At 35.7% G+C, this 21,646-nt stretch overlaps 1 protein-coding gene across 5 annotated transcripts in view; it reads right to left on the bottom strand.

Annotated features, from left to right (window-relative positions):
- RANBP17 (RAN binding protein 17) overlaps positions 1-21,646 on the bottom strand; it is a 334,844-nt gene that overhangs the window by 285,802 nt on the left and 27,396 nt on the right. For 4 of the 5 annotated variants that reach the window (XM_046668588.1, XM_046668586.1, XM_046668587.1 and 1 more), the window contains 2 exons: positions 7,858-8,024; positions 4,763-4,828 (listed from right to left, as the gene is read on the bottom strand). In XM_046668588.1, the coding sequence (XP_046524544.1) occupies positions 4,763-4,828; positions 7,858-8,024 (233 nt within the window). Of the gene's footprint in view, positions 1-4,762; positions 4,829-6,469; positions 6,549-7,857; positions 8,025-21,646 lie in introns of those variants that run through there. The other variant, XM_046668589.1, reaches the window with a different exon arrangement.

A 21,646-nucleotide genomic window follows, 5' to 3' on the forward strand; every position in this document is an offset into this window, starting at 1 on the left:
TATTTAACCAGACATACCAAATAACAAAGCAAAAATTTACCAGGTAAGAAAAGGAGTTGAAATAACGATTAAAGAATCATAAAGTATAGAGCTAAAAGAGCTTTTAAAACTCTACTGGGATATGAGCCTTGCTTAAGGGTTACTTAAAGAGTTAACGGCAAAGCCATGGTTAGAACCTAAGTTTCTGGACTGTTCCAATTCAGTGCTCTTTCTACAGACCATAATGATCTCAAAATTAAAAACCATAATTGATCATAGAACTTTCAGAGGCAATATAGACACAGATTATAAAATAATAGATAGATACTAAGACTATCAACTCCTGAACCATGCACCATATTTCACATTAGGCAAGTAACAACTTTCCTGTTCCTCAGACTCCAGCTATAAAATGAGAAACCTCTAAGATAATCTTCAAATCCTAACTTTCTGTGAACCAAACTGAATCAGTTACAGAAAAATTCTTCTCATATGAAAGTGATATTCCTATATACACCAGATATGTCATTGGTTGATATAGCCTCATTCTAAAAAGAAAGCAAGGCAGAAATTATAATCAGAAATCTGATTTATTACATACGCAATAGTATATTCCCCTCTGAATATTTTATTGGTTAATGATAAATAATTTTTAAGACTAAACTTACTAAGGCTAGTTCTTGAGCCTCTAATCTAAATTATAAGGTCAAAACTATACTATCAATACCACTAATATTTCCATTTATCAATAGGAAACAGCAAACAAAGCTGAAGTCTGATACCCAAATGATTAGTAACACCATGGGCTACAGTGGCTGTAGCATTCCTTTTGCTATTTGGAAGAAGAAAATAGGCCATTTTCCTTGCTAATGTTTATAGATTTGAAAAAAGCAGGGACCTCAAAATTGATGATCTGACACTCCCTAAGCTCCATCACATAATTTAGACTCAAATGCCATGTTTACTTATAGAAACATGAAACATAACAGAAGTTCAAAGTGATTACAGAAAGTAGTTACTGGGCCAGCCCAGTGGCGCAGCGGTTAAGTGTGCACATTCCGCTTCAGTGGCCTGGGGTTCGCTGGTTCGGATCCCAGGTGCAGACAGGCACTGCATGGCAAGCCATGCTGTAGTAAGCATCCCACGTATAAAGTAGAGGAAGATGGGCATGGATGTTAGCTCAGGGCCAGTCTTCCTCAGCAAAAAGAGGAGGATTAGCAGCAGTTAGCTCAAAACCAAAAAAAAAAAAAAAAAACAAAACAAAGTAGTTACTGGAATCTGTATCCAATATGTAAGATTCAAAACAGCATTTCCAGCATTCCTCCCTTCTTTCAAATCAAACTTCAGTCTCTCTCTCCTATAATACTTGCATCAATATATAAAAAAAAATTCTCCTTAATTAATACAAACAAGAACATAAGCACTATAATCAAAATTTTTGAAGTACTCTTGACGTATTATTTCACTTAATCCTCAAAACTAACCTGTGAAATATATGTTATCCTCTTTCTTCACATGAGAAAATTAAAGTTTACAGGCACACTATCTTAGACCAACCTCTCAATACCACCATATCATTAACACAGAGAGAACTCTGGGTTCATTGAGCACTACTACATACTAGGCCTTGTGCTAGTAGCTTATCTTTTTCTTTCTTTCTTTTTTTGCTTTTTGGTGAGGAAGATTGGCCCTGAGCTAACATCTGTTGCCAATCTTTCTAATTCTGCTTGAGGAAGATTGTAGCTGAACTAACATCTGTGCCAATCTTTCTCTATTTTGTGTGTGGGACACCACCACAGCATGGCTTGATGAGCAGTGTGTAAGTCCACGCTGGGGATCCAAACCCACAAACCCCAAGCCACCAAAGCAGAGCACACAAATTTTACCACCACACCAGCAAGCCAGCTCCACGCTTATCTAATCTCAATGTGACCCAAGAAGGTATCATTCTCACTTTACAGACAGTGATACATAAGTTAAAGATGTTAAGAAGTTTGTACAAAGTAGTAAGCAATAGAGCTAAAATACAAATCCAGGTCTTATTTCAAAGTTATCTTCAAGACCTACATGCTTATTTTACTTGGGTTACTTGGGAGGGATTGTGCTCCCATTTTCTACTGCATGCCTGTGCCTCTATCATGCAGGCAAAGGATACTTTTACTTCTTGATGATTATATATTGAATATACTCCAGGAACGATAGACTTGGCTTCTAAAAAAAGCAGGATAACATACAATTCTCTTAACTTCTAGGAAACCTCAAGTTTAGATCTTCTTCTTAAAAGATACATCCTGTTATTGACACTACATGAATGTATCTGGCTCACATTTGACAACTATAATATTTGATTTTCACCATGCGTTGTAGATCTCCCCACTGCCTGGTTTGGAAGTACTTAAGAAATGCTGGTTGAAACTGTAAACGCCATAAAATTAGGCTGAGTAAAATGTCTCCACAGAAGCCATAGATTCTTCACCACACAAAGCCAAAATTACACTTTAGACCTTGGAACTTTTTCAAAAGGCCCTTGGTTCTATACAAGATAAGCCTGGAACATCTTATGCCAGAAAGTAAGAAAACGTTCAAAGAACAGTGAGTAAATGTCAAATGGACATAGAAGCTAGCTTGAAAGGGTTCCTACTGGCCAAATCTTGGAAAATTTGAACATCAAAATATAACATTAGTAACAAATTATAACCTATTAAATAAAATAGGAGACCAGGAATCCATACTGATATAAATAAACAAATAAATGGAAAGTTTGAAGAGGAATGGAGTGTTTTCAGAGTCTTAAAGTACCTCTCCACAAAAATTTTATTATTTACAAAGGGAAATAATAAATCTACAATTGGAAAAGCCTGGTAGAGACAATCTTGATCAAGTGATCAAAGTGAACATCATTAGTAATCTAACAAATCAAATCATGTGCTTCCTGATAGAAGGCAATGAGAAGACCACAGTATCACTTCTCTGATATTCCTCACAAGTACGAATGATCTGAATCCAATAATGAAGAAACATCAGACAAACCCAAATTAAGAGAGATTTTACAAAACTGACCTGTAATCTTCACAGTGTCAAGGTGATAAAAGACAAAGAAAGATTGAGAAATTTTTCCAAGTTAATGGAGACTAATAAAACATGTCAAATAAATGAGATGCACAACTCTAAACTGGTCCCTTTCTGGGACAAATCATGAAACTCAAACGGAGTACGAGGATAACAGAATATGTCAGTGTTAACTTTCTGATTTAATAGCTGTATTGTGGTTATGAAGGAGAACTTCCTTACATGTAGGAAATACACTAAAGTATTGTGGGATCATGTGGGCAACTTAGTATTAAATTGTTGAGGGAAAAAAACTTCTTTGTATTGTACTCTGAACTTTTCTGTAAACGTTAAGATAGTCAATTTTACAAAAACCAACTCAGTTGCTCTCTGAATCCCACTTTTACTAGAACTGCAAATTACAGGGTCTTGTCTCAGTAACAATCTAAACACAGCAAATCTCACTATCAGGGTCGTCTATATTCCTCTTATGCTATGAAGTAGGAAATGCAAAAAGAATGCTAGTTTTAAGATTAGCAAAAAGTGGATAGTTGTGTAAGCTAGATGACGTATATGGGATTGTTGTACTATTTTCTTCACTTTCATGAGTTAAAATATTAATACGAAAGTTATTTTTAAATATATTGCTTTAAAAGGAAAGCTACAGTTCAGAAATATTATAGAGGCTAATAGGATTAGCCAAAGTCCTTGTCATAACATCCCTGCTAACACACTAACTCTGTTCCAGCTGCTATTTTACTAGTCCTAGAGATACATACACACACGCTGGCATACATCCATAAAGTGAGAAATCTTTACACGCTCTGGAGTGGAGGAGTTGGGGAGGTGATGGCTGCGGTAAGTTAAGAGATCACTTTAAATTTCAGAAATCCTTCCAGTAAATCTAGAAATATTTTCTAATTCCTGAATGAACACAAATAGAAAATAGTTATTTTGGGTGATTTTTTAACGCACAGGAACTATGTTGTCACTCCAAAGGGAGCTGGCTGGCAAGTGCTCCTGGGTATACAAGCTAAGCTCACTCTCTCTTTCTCTGTAAACACACACACACACGAACACAGACCATTCAAGATGATGACAGTTTTTAAATATCAACAGTACATTCTCTTTTATTGTGACATTATTCCACATAGACCTCAACTTTCTGCTTTTGTTCTGTTTAGGACCATGTTAAGTACAAAAGTGAACAGGAGGAGGTGACGATGCGCTCAGCTGCTGAGCTCATAAAGGCACTGTTGGGGGGGAGTTGCAGCTTCTGAAAACTCTTGTACAGGGTGAAAATCCATGCCAGCAAGTGGCAAAGTGTACAGTAGCCTGTTCTTTCATGAGTCCTACTGTGTACCCGTTGTTGAGAATCAATTCACGAAACTGCTTCTTTTATTTGTAAGTGAATAAAGGTTTGTTTCTCTTTTGCATATTATTTATTTCTTATGGTTAGTATATTACTCTATACACAGAGGACAAAAGGACAATTCCCCAATTGCCATGGAGCAAGGACCATGTCTAATTCTCTATTCTTTGTAGTACTTTATACTATTGCTGTTATTTTCAATAATAATGAAAGTGTTCCAAAACTTAATTATCCCATTAATAAAAGACACAAATTTAAAAAAAGACTTGATTATTCAGTTTTATGCCACACAAAGAGGATTTTACATCAAAGAAACAGCATTACTTTGCAAACGTCATGTCACCATTAGATGGAAAGGCTTACCAGGTTCATTTCCTGAGTCAATTCTGAAAGGATTATTACTCCTATTATGCAGTGTTCCACAGTACCCTGTGAAGAAAATAACCAAGTTTAGCCTAAGTAGAGACATATGATTGGTTCTCAATGTGTAAACCAGGTAATATTTACAAGTAATTAAATACTGAAACATCACATTTTCTTAACAATATATCTATTAAAATATGGAGGAAAAAATCACTATGAGGTCCACAAACAAAAATAATTTGAAGTTCATATTTTGAAGGATGAATTCAGGTATACAGAGTTGAGTGGGTAAAAAAGCTCACCTAACCTCAGAACTGCAGAATACTCTACAAAATGTTTTCAGCACCTAGGACTTATCATAAACTAAATCTAAAATTACAAGAGTTTAGTTTAATACTTTTCATAAGACCATGAATAAGAATGAACAAAAAATGCTTTCTAGCTTTATAAATTTGCTTGAAGGTTACTGAGAAAGTTGCATTCGATAAATAATTAATAGCTTAGGAATTAATTTCTCTCAATCTAATAGCAGATAAGATCACTTAGGCCCTTTTAATATTTCTTAATAGTACATGTATATGCATTTATTATGTATGTATAATGAAGGCATCTAAAGTGCCCAATGCACTGGGGTAAATACATGACTACTATCAACATGGTATACAATTTCATAGCCTCTATAATGTTTTTAATTTAATCAACTTCCAATTTAATCTCAAAAACTTCCTTCAAATCAAAATTCAGATTTTATATGCACATTACTAATAAATTACCCCATTGCAAAACCACACTGGAAGTAGGGAAATAATAAATGTAACATCCAATTACAGTGTAATCATAAAAAAAGGCACAAATACAGACGATATACTTTTCAAGTCTTAATTTTATAGTTGGTCATTCCTTCTAATGATCACAGAATTTCACTACCACTGGGTCACTAGGTGTAATTAAGTTCAAATTATCTCAGAATAAAAAATAAAAGAAATGTCTGCCCCTGGGGAGAATCTGAGCTGTTTGAACTGAGCTAGACATTTCCTATTAATGAAGCATCCATCCTCTGTGTCCACCAGGCCAACGCTCCTCAAAGTGTGGTTCCTGACCAACTGCTGGCCCATGAATCTCCTGGTGGTCTGCAAACTCGCTTCTAATCAGAGAATGGTACTGGTCCCTGACAAAACAGTTTGCACCAGAATATAAAACAGCTAATTCACTAAGTACACTTTAGTTCAGCTGTCATTTTTTTCATAGGAAGTCTTTCTCAGTACAGGAAGCACCACATTGATTGTTATTTTGACATAAACTCCTTATCTCGTTGTGGACCAGCAATTTGAACATCACTGCCGTAGATGACAGTAAGATCTCCTGGGTATGTATATAGCAAGGAGGCACATAAATGTTAGGAGTGTGGCAGCAATAAGGCTTCAACAGGAAAGAAAATAAAACTTCAGGCCATTAAAGTTTAACAAATTTAAAGTAATTTTTAGTACAAAATTCAGAGAAGCTGCTAATACCCAAAGGAACCATGTGGTCTTATTTTAGAGTACCACAACATTAAAGTCAATTGTCTTTCTCATAACTCAAGATTAGGTTAATTCATATCCCAGAAAGCAAGTGCTTTCTTTGTGATACTAAAGTAAACTCTGAAAACATTTTCTGTTTCTTCTGGTCTTCCAAAACCAACTAAAGCCCAACTTAAGCTCAACTTACCAGTCACTGAAAAGGGAGCTTGAGAACTGTTAGCCAACAAGAATGATTTCATTCCATTCAGTTTTTAACCTTGAGTTTATTTTCAAAGAACTCTGAAGTCTATTCTTGTCTACACTAGTGATTCTTGATGAGCTGTGTGCAATCTTAGTAAATGATAAGAGAGGGGTGCTTAGTAAATGATGCGAGACAACTCTCAAGTGAGAAACTCATCTGTCTCTGAACAAACTATCCCTCGGTCCCAGGGCAGATCTCCTCAGGGCCGAAAGTACACTTACTCCTGTGAGGTTTTAGATGATCAAATATGTGCTAACCAGAGTTTCAACAATATTAATAAAAAAGCAGTATAGTCTAGTATTTTATATTCTGAGGTTTCCAGCACTGCACTATATGACGGAGTTACATCTTACACAGGGATTAAATTTTAAAGTTACTGTATAATAAATAAAATCTCAGAAAGTCCAAATTGCCCCTAATTGCCAATAAACCAATACTTAATCATCTCTCAATCCAAACTGCCAATTTTTCTTTGAGAATTATAACAGCTCACTGCTTCTTCAGCAGAGCACCAGCTAAAGTACTTTTCTTGCAATTAGGGATAATGTTTGTATGAAAAAGTGTATCTTTAAATATCACAAAAGGCATACAGGAACAGGAAACAGCAGATTTAGATTTCTCATACCACACCCCAGGACATATAATACTGTGTGGAAGCCCAAGTGGAATCACTGGCACAATTTAGTGTTCTCTCTTTTTTTTTTTTCCAGTCCAAACACCTGAATTTGTGTAGTTAAATGTGCATATGCTGTAACTTTAACCACTTAGGTTGAAAACATTCTTGAGATACAGTCAATGTGGTACAATGTAAAAATTAAATATATATATATATCTTCAGTTAGAAAACTTTTTGAAGTACTAGCTCCACGCTTAACTAAGTCACTGTGCAATCTTATGCAAATTACTTAATTTTTCTAAGCCTGGGTTTTCTCATTTACAAAATGAAATCCACTTCTCAGAGATGTTATGAGCATTAAATTAGAAAATACATGGAAAATATATACACGTTTTGTATACACGTAATACACAGACACACATTAGAAATACAGATATACACATATACATACACAGTGCACAGACACACATGCTAGAAATAACATATTTTTGAAATTAGAAAACATCATAATTTGCATTCTTCTGGTCTAGAAATTATAAAATGGCATGATCTTCATTTACTGTCACTAAAAAGTAAAGGACCCAAAGGATAAATAATAAAGCATAATTAATATGGTACTGGTAGCCACAAAACAAACCATACAGCTTTAAGAAAAGCAGTTTCCTAATCCAAGAAAAACACCTAGTGATGTTCTAATAACGTAACAATGCCTTCTTACCTGAAGAAACTTCTTCACGTCAGCGATAATTTCTCTGAAGATAAACTGGTCTTTCTGAACCTCAAACCACCCCAATTTAGTGATTTTAGCAATGACTTGAATCAGAGCTTGGATGACAAAAGGAGCCAGTTTGGGTTGCGATGCCACATAATTAAGAATGTAGTTTCCTGTAAGAAAATAATCTATGATCATTTAGACTTTTCAGTAACATAATGTGAATCATGTGAAGAAAAACAGGTGGTGATGGCATGTTCTTTGACAAAAAGTTAATCCCTTTCTCCAAGATAGGTACTTACTTATATACAGTCATGTCCCACGTAACAATGTTTCAGTCAATGATGAACCACCTATATGACGGTAGTCCCATAAGATTAGTACCACATAGCCTAGGTGTTTAGTAGGCTATACCATCTAGGTTTGTATAAGTACACTCTGTGATGTTTGCACAACGATGACATCGTCTAAAGACATTTCTCAGAACATATCCCTGTCGTTAAGTGTTATCAGTTCTGCTATAAGGCTTATTTTGAAAAGCAAATTTGTTCCAATTCACTTGATATATTAGGGGATAATTTGAGCATAATGAGAATGTCACTTTTGTTTTTGCATGATTTCACATAGAAAAAAATTCTAAGTGAATACAGAAAATGAAACCAGGCCAAATGAACCAAGCAATATAAAAAAAGGCATATACCACAAACCTCTACTAGCTATCTCACTTCAGCTGGTATGTTCCTAGCCTCACCCATTTCTATCCGGTGTTATAATTTTTTATCTTATCTCAGATCACCTTCCTTCTACCACTTTATAACACAGAAACTGCAACCCTTCTGAAACGCAGTTCCACAAACAAACTCCAGGGCTTCTTCAAAATAAAATGTCATATTTATTCTACAATTATATATTTCTTAACCATTTAATGTATAAAACTCTACTATGCCTTTTATAAGATTTCTTTTTTGAATGTGTCACTGACAAGGTGTTTGAATTTTATTTTCATAATCCCATTTCTCCCATAAGTCCTGTGGTTTTACTGCATAACATTGTATAGCACAGTCACTTTTAGGAATAAATATGTCATGTTATAGCAAAACAGACTGTACATTATCCTGTGTAAGTGGCATAAAAAATACAAATAGTACAATATGATAAAATAAGCATATAAATTAAAGAAAGTATGAATAGAACAGTAAAGTAAAGCTTAAAGTTAATATAGCAGAATCATTAAAAGTGGGTAGCAAATTCAGTTATGAGGTTCCTAGCACACTGTAATTGAGGTCAGGTAACAAATATGTCACAAAGTCTATCAGAAAAATAAAAGAAAAAATATTTTAAATAGGAAAAGATCCCCTTTTTACTCTGGACCCCAAAGGCCAGCATGGCATTTGGGAAAATAGTGAAGAAAAGGTAAACATCTCAATATTTAACTAAAAATAGGCTTAATGGAAACAACTCAAAAATCCAAGAACGCTTTCAACAGTTGTTCTTGACAAATGTAGTAAGATTCTTGACATTAAAAAAAGAGTTCTCAGAGTGACGTCAGCATCATGCTGGAGTGAACTTGCCCGGGACTCTCTCCCCTCCAACATACAACAGAAAGGAGCAACCATATTCCAACAGAAAATACCCTAAAAGCACAAAAGTCCTCGGAGTGTCACGGCAGTCACACAAAAGAAGGTGGACAGGCTGGAGCCCCCCTCGGAGGAACTGGAACAGGTTAAGAGAGATCTTTGCTCCTTCCCCTAAAGACTGCGGTCACTGCTGTGCGAGGCTCCGAGAGGGAAGGAGTGGGGGAGCGGTTGAGCGTCCACAGGATCACCCAGGACTCCCTAGGGCCCTTGCAGCCTAGAGGGAAGCCCTCTAATGGGGCGAAAGCTTTCACCCAGTGTGACCTCATCAAACCAAGACCCCAGGAAACCAGAGAGCGAGAGCTGATCGGGAAACCTGAGATTGCACACAGGAGAAAGCACCCCTCCCCCAGCCCATGCCAATGCCATCTTGGCTGAAGGCAAGGGCTCAGAATACACGGCTCTCGACCCCCATCCAGTGCCGATAGGCTGTAACTGCAACTGAATAACATCACAATGGGAAAGCCCCATCCTTCCAACATCAGGCCAGAGAGAAAACGATAAACACCCAGAACTCAGTCCTGAGGACACAGAAATAAGTAAACTAAACAACAATGAATTCAAAATACATATCATCAAAAAACTCAAGGAGGTAAAAGAAAATATAGAGAAACAATTCAAAGAGTTCAGGAGCTACTTCACAAAGGAGATTGAAACTATAAAGAAGAATCAATCAGAAATATTAGAGATGAAAGACACAATGGAACAGATAAAACAAAATACGAATTCCCTGAATGCTCATGTGGACACCATAGAGGAGCGAATCAGCATAACTGAAGATAGACAGGTTGAAACGCTCCAGACAGAGAAGGAGAGAGAACCAAGACTAAAAAGAAATTAAGAAAGTCTCCGAGAAATATCCAACTCAATGAGGAAATGCAACATAAGGATTATGGGTATTCAAGAATGTAAAGAGGAGAATAGAGCAGAAAGCGTGCTCAAAGAAATAATAGCAGAGAACTTCCCAAATCTAGGGAATGAGAGAGAAATGTGTGGCGGAAACTTTCAGATCTCCTAGATTTTGTCAACGTAGAAAGACCTACTGCAAGGCATATAGCAGTAAAACTGCCAAAAATGAATGACAAACAAAGAATACTCAGCGCAACAAGGCAGAAGAAAATAACCGACAAAGGAACCCCTATCAGACTTTCAGCAGATTTCTCTGCAGAAACCTTAAAAGCTAGGAGAGAATGGAATGACATATTCAAAACTTTAAAAGATAAAAGTCTACAGCCAAGAATACTCTATCCAGCAAATACATCCTTCGGATATGAGGGAGAAATTAAATCTTTCCCAGACAAACAAAAGCTAAGGGACTTCATAGCCACAAGACCTCCCCTACAAGAAATCCTCAGGAAGGCCCTCATATCTGAAAAAGAAAAAAAGGGAGAAAGAGGTCACAAAACAGAGTAAGGAGACAGATAGACAGAACCAGAATAGGATAACAAATATTCAAGTATAGCATTAGGCTAAAGGGAAGGAAAACACCAAAAACAAAGACCATCTTGTCACTTTAACCATAAACTCTCAACACAAGTTGGAATAAGAGATAAGAATAATAACTTAGGAGGGGAGGAGAAGAGGGACTGAATCAGTTTAGACTAAGGAAATAAGACGCCATCAGAAAATGGACTAAGTTATGCACAAGATTCTGAATACAAACTTTAGAGTAGCCACTAAACCACTAAAGAAGGCACTAAAGAAGCAGAACAGAGACACAAAAAATAAATAAGGAAAAACCAAAGAAAAACATCATAAAAAACTGCATAATTCAATGGGTAGGCCAAAATACACAGGACAAAAAAACTAAGGAAATGCAGGAAAATCAGAACATGAGTGACATAATGACATCATTAAGCCCTAATACGTCAATAATCACCCTCAATGTAAACGGAGTGAACTCTTCAATAAAAAGACACAAAGTGGCAAGATGGATTAAAGAACAAGATCCAACAATTTGTTGTCTCCAGGAAACACATCTAAGCTCCAATGACAAATACAAGCTCTGAGTGCAGGGGTAGAAGACAATACTCCAAGCTAATGGCAAACAAAAGAAAGCAGGTGTTGTGATACTTATATCGGACAAAGTAGCCTTCAAGATAAGGCAGGTAAAGAGAGACAAAGAGGGGTAAAAAACTATATGCCAACACAATGCATAACCTAGAGGAAATGGATAAATTCTTAGACTCTTACAATCTCCCAAAGCTGAGTCAATAAGAAACAGAGAACCTGAAAAGACCAATCACAAGGAAAGAGATTGAAACAGCAATCAAAAGCATCCCAAAGAATAAAACTCCAGGACCAGACGGCTTTCCTGGGGAATTCTACCAAACTTTCAGAGAGGATTTAATACCTATCTTTTTCAAGCTATTCTGAAAAGTTAGGGAAGATGGAACACTTCCTAACACATTCTATGAGGCCAGCATCATGCTGATACCAAAGCCTGACAAGGACACCACGAAAAAGGAGAACTACAGGCCAATATCGCTGATGAACATAGATGCAAAAATTCTCAACAAAATTTTGGCAACCAGAATTCAGCAATTCATCAAAAGAATCATACATCACAATCAAGTGAGATTCATACCAGGAACACAGGGATGATTCAACAGCTACAAATCAATCAACATGATACACCGCATCAACAAACTGAGGAACAAAAACCACATGATCATCTCAATAAATGCAGAGAAAGCATTTGACAAGATCCAACAGCCATTTATGATGAAAACTCTTAACAAAATGGGGACAGAAGGAAATTACTTTAACATAATAAAGGCCACAAATGACAAACCCACAGCCAACATGATACTCAATGGGCAAAAACTGAGCACCATCCCTCTGAGAACAGGAACAAGACAAGGATGTCCACTATCACCACTCTTGTTCAACATAGTACTGGAGGTTTTGGCCAGAGCAATTAGGCAAGAGAAAGGAATAAAAGGAATCCAAATAGGCAGTGAAGAAGTGAAACTCTCCCTGTTTGCAGAAGACATGATCTTATATATAGAAAACTCAAAAAATCCATTGGAAAACTAATAGAAATAATTAACCGCAGTAAAGTTGCAGGGTATAGAGTTAACTTACAAAAATCAGTTGCTTTTCTATACTCCAATAATGAACTTACAGAAAGAGAACTCAAGAATATAAATCTACTTGCAATCGCAACTAAAAATACAAAGTACCTAGGAATAAATTTAACCAAGAACATGAAGCATTTATACAATGCAAACTATAAGACACTACTGAGAGAAATTGATAATGACTTAAAGAGATGGAAAGAGATTCCTTGCTCATGGATTGGAAGAATAAACATAGTTAAAATGTCCATACTACCCAAAGCAATCTACAGATTCAATGCAATCCCTATCAGAATCCCAATGACATTCTTCACAGAACTAGAGCAAAGAATGCTAAAATTCATATGGGGCAATCAAAGACCCTGAATTGCTAAGGCAATCCTGAGAACAAAGAACAAAGCTGGAGGCATCACAGTCCCTGACTTCAAAATATACTACAAAGCCATACTGACCAAAATGGCATGGTACTGGTACAAAAACAGGCACACAGATCAATGGAACAGAACTGAAAGCCCAGAAATAAAACCTCACATCAACGCACAGCTAATCATCAACAAAGATGCAAAGAACATACAATGGAGAAAAGACAGTCTCTTCAATAAATGGTGTTGGGAAAACTGGACAGCCACATGCAAAAGAATGAAGGTAGACCACTATCTTACACCATACACAAAAATAAACTCAAAATGGATTAAAGACTTGAAGATACATCCTGAAACTATAAAACTCCTGGAAGATAATATTGCCAGTACACTCTTTGACATTGAACTAAAAAGGATATTTTCAAATACCATGTTCTCTCAGACAAGGGAAACAAAAGAAAGAATAAACAAGTGGGAATTCATCAGACTAAAGAGCTTCTGCAATGCAAACGAAACTAGGATCAAAACAAAGAGACAACCCACCAACTGGCAGAAAATATTTGCAAAACCATACATCTGACAAGGGGTTAATCTCCATAATATATAAGGAATTCACCCAAATGAACAATAAGAAAGCAAACAATCCGATCAAAAAGTGGGCAGAGGAGATGAACAGACATTTTTCCAAAGAAGATATACAGATAGCCAATAAACACAGGAAAAGATGTTTAACATCACTAATCACCAGGGAAATGCAAATCAAAACTACACTAAGATACCACCTTACATCTGTTAAAATGGCTATAATCACTAAGACTAAAAATAACAAATGTTGGAGAAGGTGTGGAGAGAAGGGAACCCTCACACACTGCTGGTGGGAATGCAAACTGGTGCAACCACTATGGAAAACAGTATGGAGATTACTCAAGAAACTAAAAATGGAACTACCATATGACCCAGCTATCCCACTACTGGGTATCTACCCAAACAATTTGAAATCAACAATCTAAAGTAGCATATGCACCCCTATGTTCATTGCAGCACTATTCACAATAGCCAACACATGGAAGCAACCCAAGTGCCCATCGACCAATGACTGGATAAAGAAAAAAAGACAAATTCATATTCGCAATAACATGGAAGGATCTGGAGGAAATTATGCTAAGTGAAATAAGCCAGTCTGAGAAAGACAAACACCAGATGATTTCACTCATGTGGAATATAAACAAGTACTGAGACAAAGAAAACCGTTCAGTGGTTACCAGGGGAAGGAACGGGGTGAAGGGCAGCACTTATGTGGTGACAGTCAAGAAATAATATACGATTGAAATCTCACATTGATGTAAACTATTATGAACTCAATTTTTAAAAAAAAGTTCTCATGATTAGCATAATTCAACCTTAATTTTTATTAAGCCTAAAATTATGTAGTTATACAAATAAAAAATACCATAAAACATATATTTTTTAAAAACCACAGATTTTCCTAGCATTAAGACAAATCTGAAAGAGGTTTCTCCTATGGATTATAGTAATATGGTTCTCCTAAGCTTCATTACATGTAATCTTTTATTTCAATAACAAAACTTAAGAAGATCATGCCACTTCCTGAATATAAAAGAAAATCTGGTTTACAGTCATGCACCACATAACATTTTGGTCAATGATGGACTGCATATACGACAGTGGTCTCATAAGATCAGTACCAGACAGCCTAGGTGAGAAGTAGGCTATACCATCCAGAATTGTGTAAGTATGTTATGATGTTCACACAATGACAAAATTGCCTAATGACACATTTCTCAGAACATATCCCCATCGTTAAGCAACGCACGACTGTATTTATTTCAATCGTTTGTATTTTTAATATCTTGAAAAATTTTAACCTGGAGGGAAAGTGCAGAATCCATATGTGGGTAGGGATAACCACTAGAAGAGTAATCTCAAAGTAATAAAACAATGAAATGGGAGACAAACCAAGTTTCACATTTAAGCTAGGTACCAATAAGCACACCCTCCTAGACTGCCCGAGCAAAGGCATCAGCTAATAAGTTTATTATCTAAGGCAGAAAAGAATTTAATAGACAATATTTCTGTCATTTTAGTTGAATATTTTACATAAGATATTCACGTTATGCTGTTTCCATGAACTATAATACTGTTCCAGTTTAGTAAGCACCAATGATACCAATCAAGTAAAACAACAACAATCTCCTCATCACCAGGCCCAAGAAAATAGGGAAAAGTCATGCCAAAAAGAACATGAAATGTTCAGGAAGACACATAGGAGAATGAAATAAAACAGCTGGAAAAAGTTCTAGACAAACGTTAAAAGAAGTTGGAAAGCTATGCACTAGAGGCTGAGTGTCAAATGCCCAGGTGACAGTTAACAGTATTCAGCATTTAAGAAGCATGTTAGAAGTTAAAAGTGCTTCACAGAAAATACCTTACATAGCTCTCATAGCAACGTGAAGATACTACTATATTACTATTACTATTATTCTATTTCTTAGCCAAAAAATATGAAGGTCAAAGAGATGAAATGACTTGTCACAATGGCCAAACTGGGACTCTGAGTGAGGCTGTTTTGTTTGTTTTTAGTTTGTTTGCTGCTTTCAAATACCAGCAAAACCATATATTTTAGTAATAATTAGTAATTCAAAACTCTACTAAGTCCAAACCTGTAGACAGTCTTTTGAAGCTTAATACCACCAGACTGATAATTTAGGTACTACAAATTGTGGGAGCTTAATATGAAATAGTATTTTACTAATTTAAATCAGGTAAAAAATATGCCACAAAGTCTATCAGAAAACATACAAAAAGAATATAAAAGAAAGGTGAAAGAGTCAATCTCCACTTTGGTCCCAAACGCTAGGATGTTATTTGGGAAACAAGTAAAGAGATGGTAAATATCTCAGTATTTAACTAAAAACGCTCTGATGGAAACAATTCCAAGTTCTAAGACCACAAAAATTTGAGCTATAATCTATGTCTAAAGAGCTAGCTCATGAAATATTGGGAGAGAGAGAATACATGAGACAAAAAGAAACTACCACAAGAAGATCAAGGTAAGATTTATGAGGTGAAGATGTGGAGAAACTGAAAGCTTCACACACATTGCTGGTGAGAATGTAAAACGGTACAGGCCCTTGGGAACACAGTTTGGCACTTTCTTTAAAAGTTAAGCATAAACTTACCTATGACCCAGCAATTCCAGTCCTAGGTATCTACTCAAGAGAAATGAAAATGTATGTTCATACAAGACCTGAAGGTCAACATTCACAGCAGCATTATTCAAGTGGCCAAAAAGCAGAAACAACACAAATGTCCATCAAGTAGTGAATACATAACAAAATGTCATACAAAGGAATATTATTCTACGGTAAAAGCAAAATATTGATACATGCTACAACATGGATGAACCTCAAAAACATTTTGCTAAGTGAAAAAATCAATTGCACAAAACTACATATGGTATGATTTTATTTATATGAAATATTCACAAAAGGTGAATCTATAGAAACAGAAAGCATCTTAGAGGTTGTGGTATGGGAGCAGGACTGACTGTAAATGAGCATCTTTTGGGAGTGAAGGAAACTTCTAACACTGACATGTGATGATGTTCACAGAACTATAAATTGACTAAAAATCATTACTTGTACACTTAAAACAGGTGAACTTTATGGTATGTAAATTATACCTCAATAAAGCTGTTTGAAGGGAAGTAAGGAAGGAAGGAGGGAGGGGTGAAAGGAAAATCGATTGATTTATGTAAGTAATTAAATATAAGCTACACCTTCATTTCAAGAGATGAAAAGGACAGCATTCCAGGCTAGAAAAACATAAAAAAAGGCACCAAGGCAAAAATAACACAGCATGAGGGGAAGACCTTCTGGCACAACTAGTAGAAGGCTACAAGGATGATCCATCAAGCTCATGAAAGGACTTGCATATTATGCTGAGAAAATGGTATTTAACTGATGAGCAACAGTAAGCCACTGTTAATTATACTAATAAATTTAGAAAATAGTGTAGTATTTCTATGAAAATCATGTCATCTGCAAATAGTGACACTTTCACTTCTTCCTTTCCAATTTGGATCCCTTTTATTTCTTTTTCTTGCCTGATTGCTCTAGCTAAGACTTCCAATGCTATGTTAAATAAGAGTGGTGAAAGTGGGCACGCCTGTCTGGTTCCTGTTCTTAAAGAGAGAGCTTTCAGTTTTTCTCCATTGAGAATGATATTTACTGTGGGCCATATATGCTCTTTATTATGTTGAGGTATTTTCCTTCCATACACATCTTATTTAGAGTTTTTATCATGAAAGGAAGCTGTATCTTGTCAAATGCTTTCTCTGCATCTCTTGAGATGATCATGTGATTTCTATTCTACATTCTGTTAATGTGGTATATCACGTTGATGGATTTGCAGATGTTGAACCATCCCTACATCCCTGGAATAAATCCCACTTGATCATGATGTATGATCTTTTTAACGTATCGTTGTATTCAATTTGCCAGTATTTTGTTGAGGATTTTTGCATCAATGTTCATCAGCGATATTGGCCTGTAATTTTCTTTTATTGTGTTGTCCTTGTCTGGTTTGGTATCAGGGTAACATTGACTTCATAGAATGAGTTAGGAAGCTTCCCCTCCTCTTCAATTTTTTGGAAGAGTTTGAGAAGGATAGGTATTAAGTCTTCTTTGAATTTACTAGGCAAGCTGTCTGGTCCTGGATTTTTATTTTTTGGGAAGTTTTTGATTACTGTTTCTATCTCCTTACTGGTGACTGGTCTATTCAAATTCTCTATTTCTTCCTGATTCAGCTTTGGAAGGTTGGATGATTCTAAGCATTTATCCATTTCTTCTAGATTATACAATTTGTTGGTGTACAGCTCTTCACAGTATTCTCTTATAATCTTTTGTATTTCTGAGGTGTCCATTGTAATTTCTCCACTTTCATTTCTGATTTTATTTATTTGAGCCTTCTCTCTTTTTTTCTTGGTGAGTCTAGCTAGAGATTTGTCAATTTTATCTTCTCAAAGAACCAGCTCTTGGTTCCAATGATTTCTTCTATTGTTTCTTCAGTCTCTCCTTTATTTCTACTGATTTTTATTATTTCCTTCCTTCTGCTGACTTGGGACTTTGTTCTTCTTTTTCCAGTTAAAACCCTAAAGAATCTGCTAAAAAAACTTTTAGAAATAATAGACGAATACAAAACAGTTGCAGGATATGAAATCAACATACAAAAATCAGTTGCATTTCTATACACTAACAACAAAGTAGCAGAAAGAGAAATTAAGAGTACAATCCCATTTACAGTTGCAACAAAAAGAATAAGATACCTAGGAATAAACTTAACCAAAGAGATGCAAGATCTGTACCCCGAAAACTATAAAACATTGTTGAAAGAAATTGAAGAAGATACAAAGAAACGGAAAGATATTCTGTGTTTTTGGATTGGAAGAGTTAACATAGTTAAAAGGTCCATATTTCCTAAAGCAATCTACAGATTGAATGTAATCCCTATCAAAGTTCCAACAACATTTTTCACAGAAACAGAACAAAGAGTCCTAAAATTTATATTGAACAACAAAAGACCCCGAATAGCCAAAGGAATCATGAGAAAAAAGAACAAAGCTGCAAGTATCACACTCTCTGATTTCAAAATAGACTACAAACCTATAGTAATCAAAACAGCATGGTACTGGAATAAAAACAGACATACAGGTCAATGGAACAGAATCAAGAGCCCAGAAATAAACCTACACATATATGGACAAGTAATTTCAACAAGGGAGGCAAGAACATACAAAGGAGATAGATTTTCATTTCTTCAATAAATCATGTTGGGAAAACGGGAGAGCCACATGTAAAAGAATGAAAGTAGACCATTATCTTACACCATGCACAAAAATCAACTCAAAATGGATTAAAGACTTGAAGTAAGATCTGAAACCATTAAACTTCTGGAAGAAAACATAGGCAGTACGCTCTTTGACATCGGCCTTCACAGCATTTTTTCAAATACCATGTTGGACCAGTTAAGGGAAACAACAGAAAAAATAAATAGATGGGACTACATCAAACCAAAAATCTTCTGCACAGCAAAGGAAACCATTAAGAAAACGAAAAGACAGCCTAACCATTAAGAGAAGATATTTGCAAACCATATATCTGATAAGGGGTTAATATCCAAAATATATAAAGAACTCATATATCTCAACAATAAAAAACTAACAACCCAACTAAAAAATGGGCAAAAGATCTGAAGAGAGATTTCTCCAAAGAAGATATACAGATAGCCAACAGGAACATGAAAAGATGTTCAATATCATTAACTATCAGGGAAATGCAAATCAAAACTACAGAGAGACACTGCCTCACCGCCATCAGAATGGCTACAATTAACAAGACAGGAAACAGTAAGCATTGGAGAGGAAGTGGAGAAAAGGGAACCCTTGTTACTGCTGGTGGGAGTGCAAACTGGAGCAGCCACTATGAAAAACAGTATGGAGATTTCTCAAAAAATTAAGAATCTTCCATATGATCCAGCTATTCCACTGCTGGGTATTTATCCAAAGAACTTGAAAACCCCAATGCATAAAGATACATGCACCCCTATGTTCATTGAAGCACTATTCACAATAGCCAAGACTTGGAAGCAACCTAGGTGCCCATCAAGGGACAAATGGATAAAGAAGAAGTAGTATATACACACAATGGGATACTACTCAGCCATAAGAAATGATGAAATCTGGCCATTTGTGATAACATGGATGGACCTTGAGGGTATTATGATAAGTGAAATAAGTCAGAGAGAAAGTCAAATACCATATGACCTCACTCACATATAGAACAGAAAAACAACAACAAACAAACATATAACAAGAGCGACTGGACTGGTGGTTACCAGAGGGGAAGGGGGAGGGAGAAGCATGAAAGGGGTGATTAGGCACACGTGTGTAGTGACGGATTGTAATTAGTCTTTCGGTGGTGAACATGATGTATCTACACAGAACTGGAAATATATTACAATGTGCACCTGAAATTTATATAATGTTATAAACCAATGTTACCACAATAAAAAAAAAGGAATTAATAAAAAAAAGAAAAAGAAAATAGTGTGGTGGACACAGAAAACTGGCAACAGAATTAATATTAGAAAATAATGAGACATATAATCCAGGACCATATCATGAAGGACTGAGGATTTTTAAGTTGACGTGATAAGGCAATGTGACTGTTGAGGCAATTCTTCGCATTTTCCTATTTTAACTGACATGCTAATTGTTCTACTGACACATGTCAGACATGTCATGACAAACATTCTAATCTACTTGCAGAAACAAGAGTAGTAAGTCAAACCAAAGAAACTCATAGAGGAAATCCATCATTTGTTGTTTGAAATTGTGTTGTATGTTTCTACTTTTCTCTTTTTCCCAAATTTCCCTTAATGAGTATTCCTCTTTTTTTAAAAACAGTATCTATTTAAAAAATATAAATAAGTCAAATAGACAATCTGAATAGGTCTATATATACTAAATAAATTGAACCAATAATTAATAACCTTCCAAAACAGAAAGCATCAGGCCCAGATGGGTTCATGGGTGAATTCCACCAAACATTTAAGGAAGAAATTATAAGAATTCTCTACAATCTTTTCCAGAACACAGAAGCAGAGGGAATTCCTCCTAACTCATTCTATGAGGCCAGCATTATCCTAATTCCAAAACCAGACAAAGACATTACAAGAAGAGAAACAACAGACCAGTGTCTCCCATCAACATAGAAGCAAAAATCCTCGACAAATTATTAGCAAATCCAACCCAACAATGTATAAAAAGAACTATATACTGCAACCAAGTAGGATTTATTCCACGTATGCAAGCCTGGTTGAACATCTCAAAATCACTTAATATAATCCATCACATCAACAGGCTAAAGAAGAAAAATCACATGATCATGTCAATAGATACAGAAAAAGCACTAACAAAATCCAACAGCCATTCATGACAAAAACTCTCAGCAAACAGTAACAGAGGGGAACTTCCTCATCTTGATGATGAACATTTACAAAATACCTTACAGCTGATGAATGAAATCAAAAAAGAACTGAATAAATGGAGAAATATTCCCTGTTCATGGATAGGAAGACTCAATAATATCAAGATGTCAGTTCTTTCCAAATTGTTCTACAAATTCGATGCAATACCAATCAAAATTCCAGCAAGTTATTTTGTGGATATTGACAAACTAATTCTGAAGTTATAGAGAGAGGCAAAAGACCCACAATAGCCAACACACTAGTGCAGAAGAAGAAAGTTGGAGGACTGACACTACCCAACTTCAAGACTTATAAAGTTACAGTAATCAAGACAGTGTTATACTGACAAAAGAACAGACAAATAGATAAACAGAATAGAAGGCCCAGAAATAGACCCACATAAAGAGAGTCAACTGATCTTTGACAAAGGATAAAAAGCAATAAAATGGAGCAAAGATAATCTTTTCAACAAACTGTGCCAGAACTGGACATCCACATGCAAAAACATGAACCTAGACACAGACATTACACTCTTCACAGAAATTAACTCAAAATGGATAAGAGACCTAAATGTAAAATGCAAAACTATAAAAACTCCTAGAAGATAACATAGGAAACAAATCTATATGACCTTGTGTTTGGCGATGACTTTTTACACACAACAAAGACA

Source organism: Equus quagga, chromosome 7, assembly GCF_021613505.1.
Source record: "Equus quagga isolate Etosha38 chromosome 7, UCLA_HA_Equagga_1.0, whole genome shotgun sequence".
Taxonomy (NCBI): Eukaryota; Metazoa; Chordata; class Mammalia; order Perissodactyla; family Equidae; genus Equus; species Equus quagga.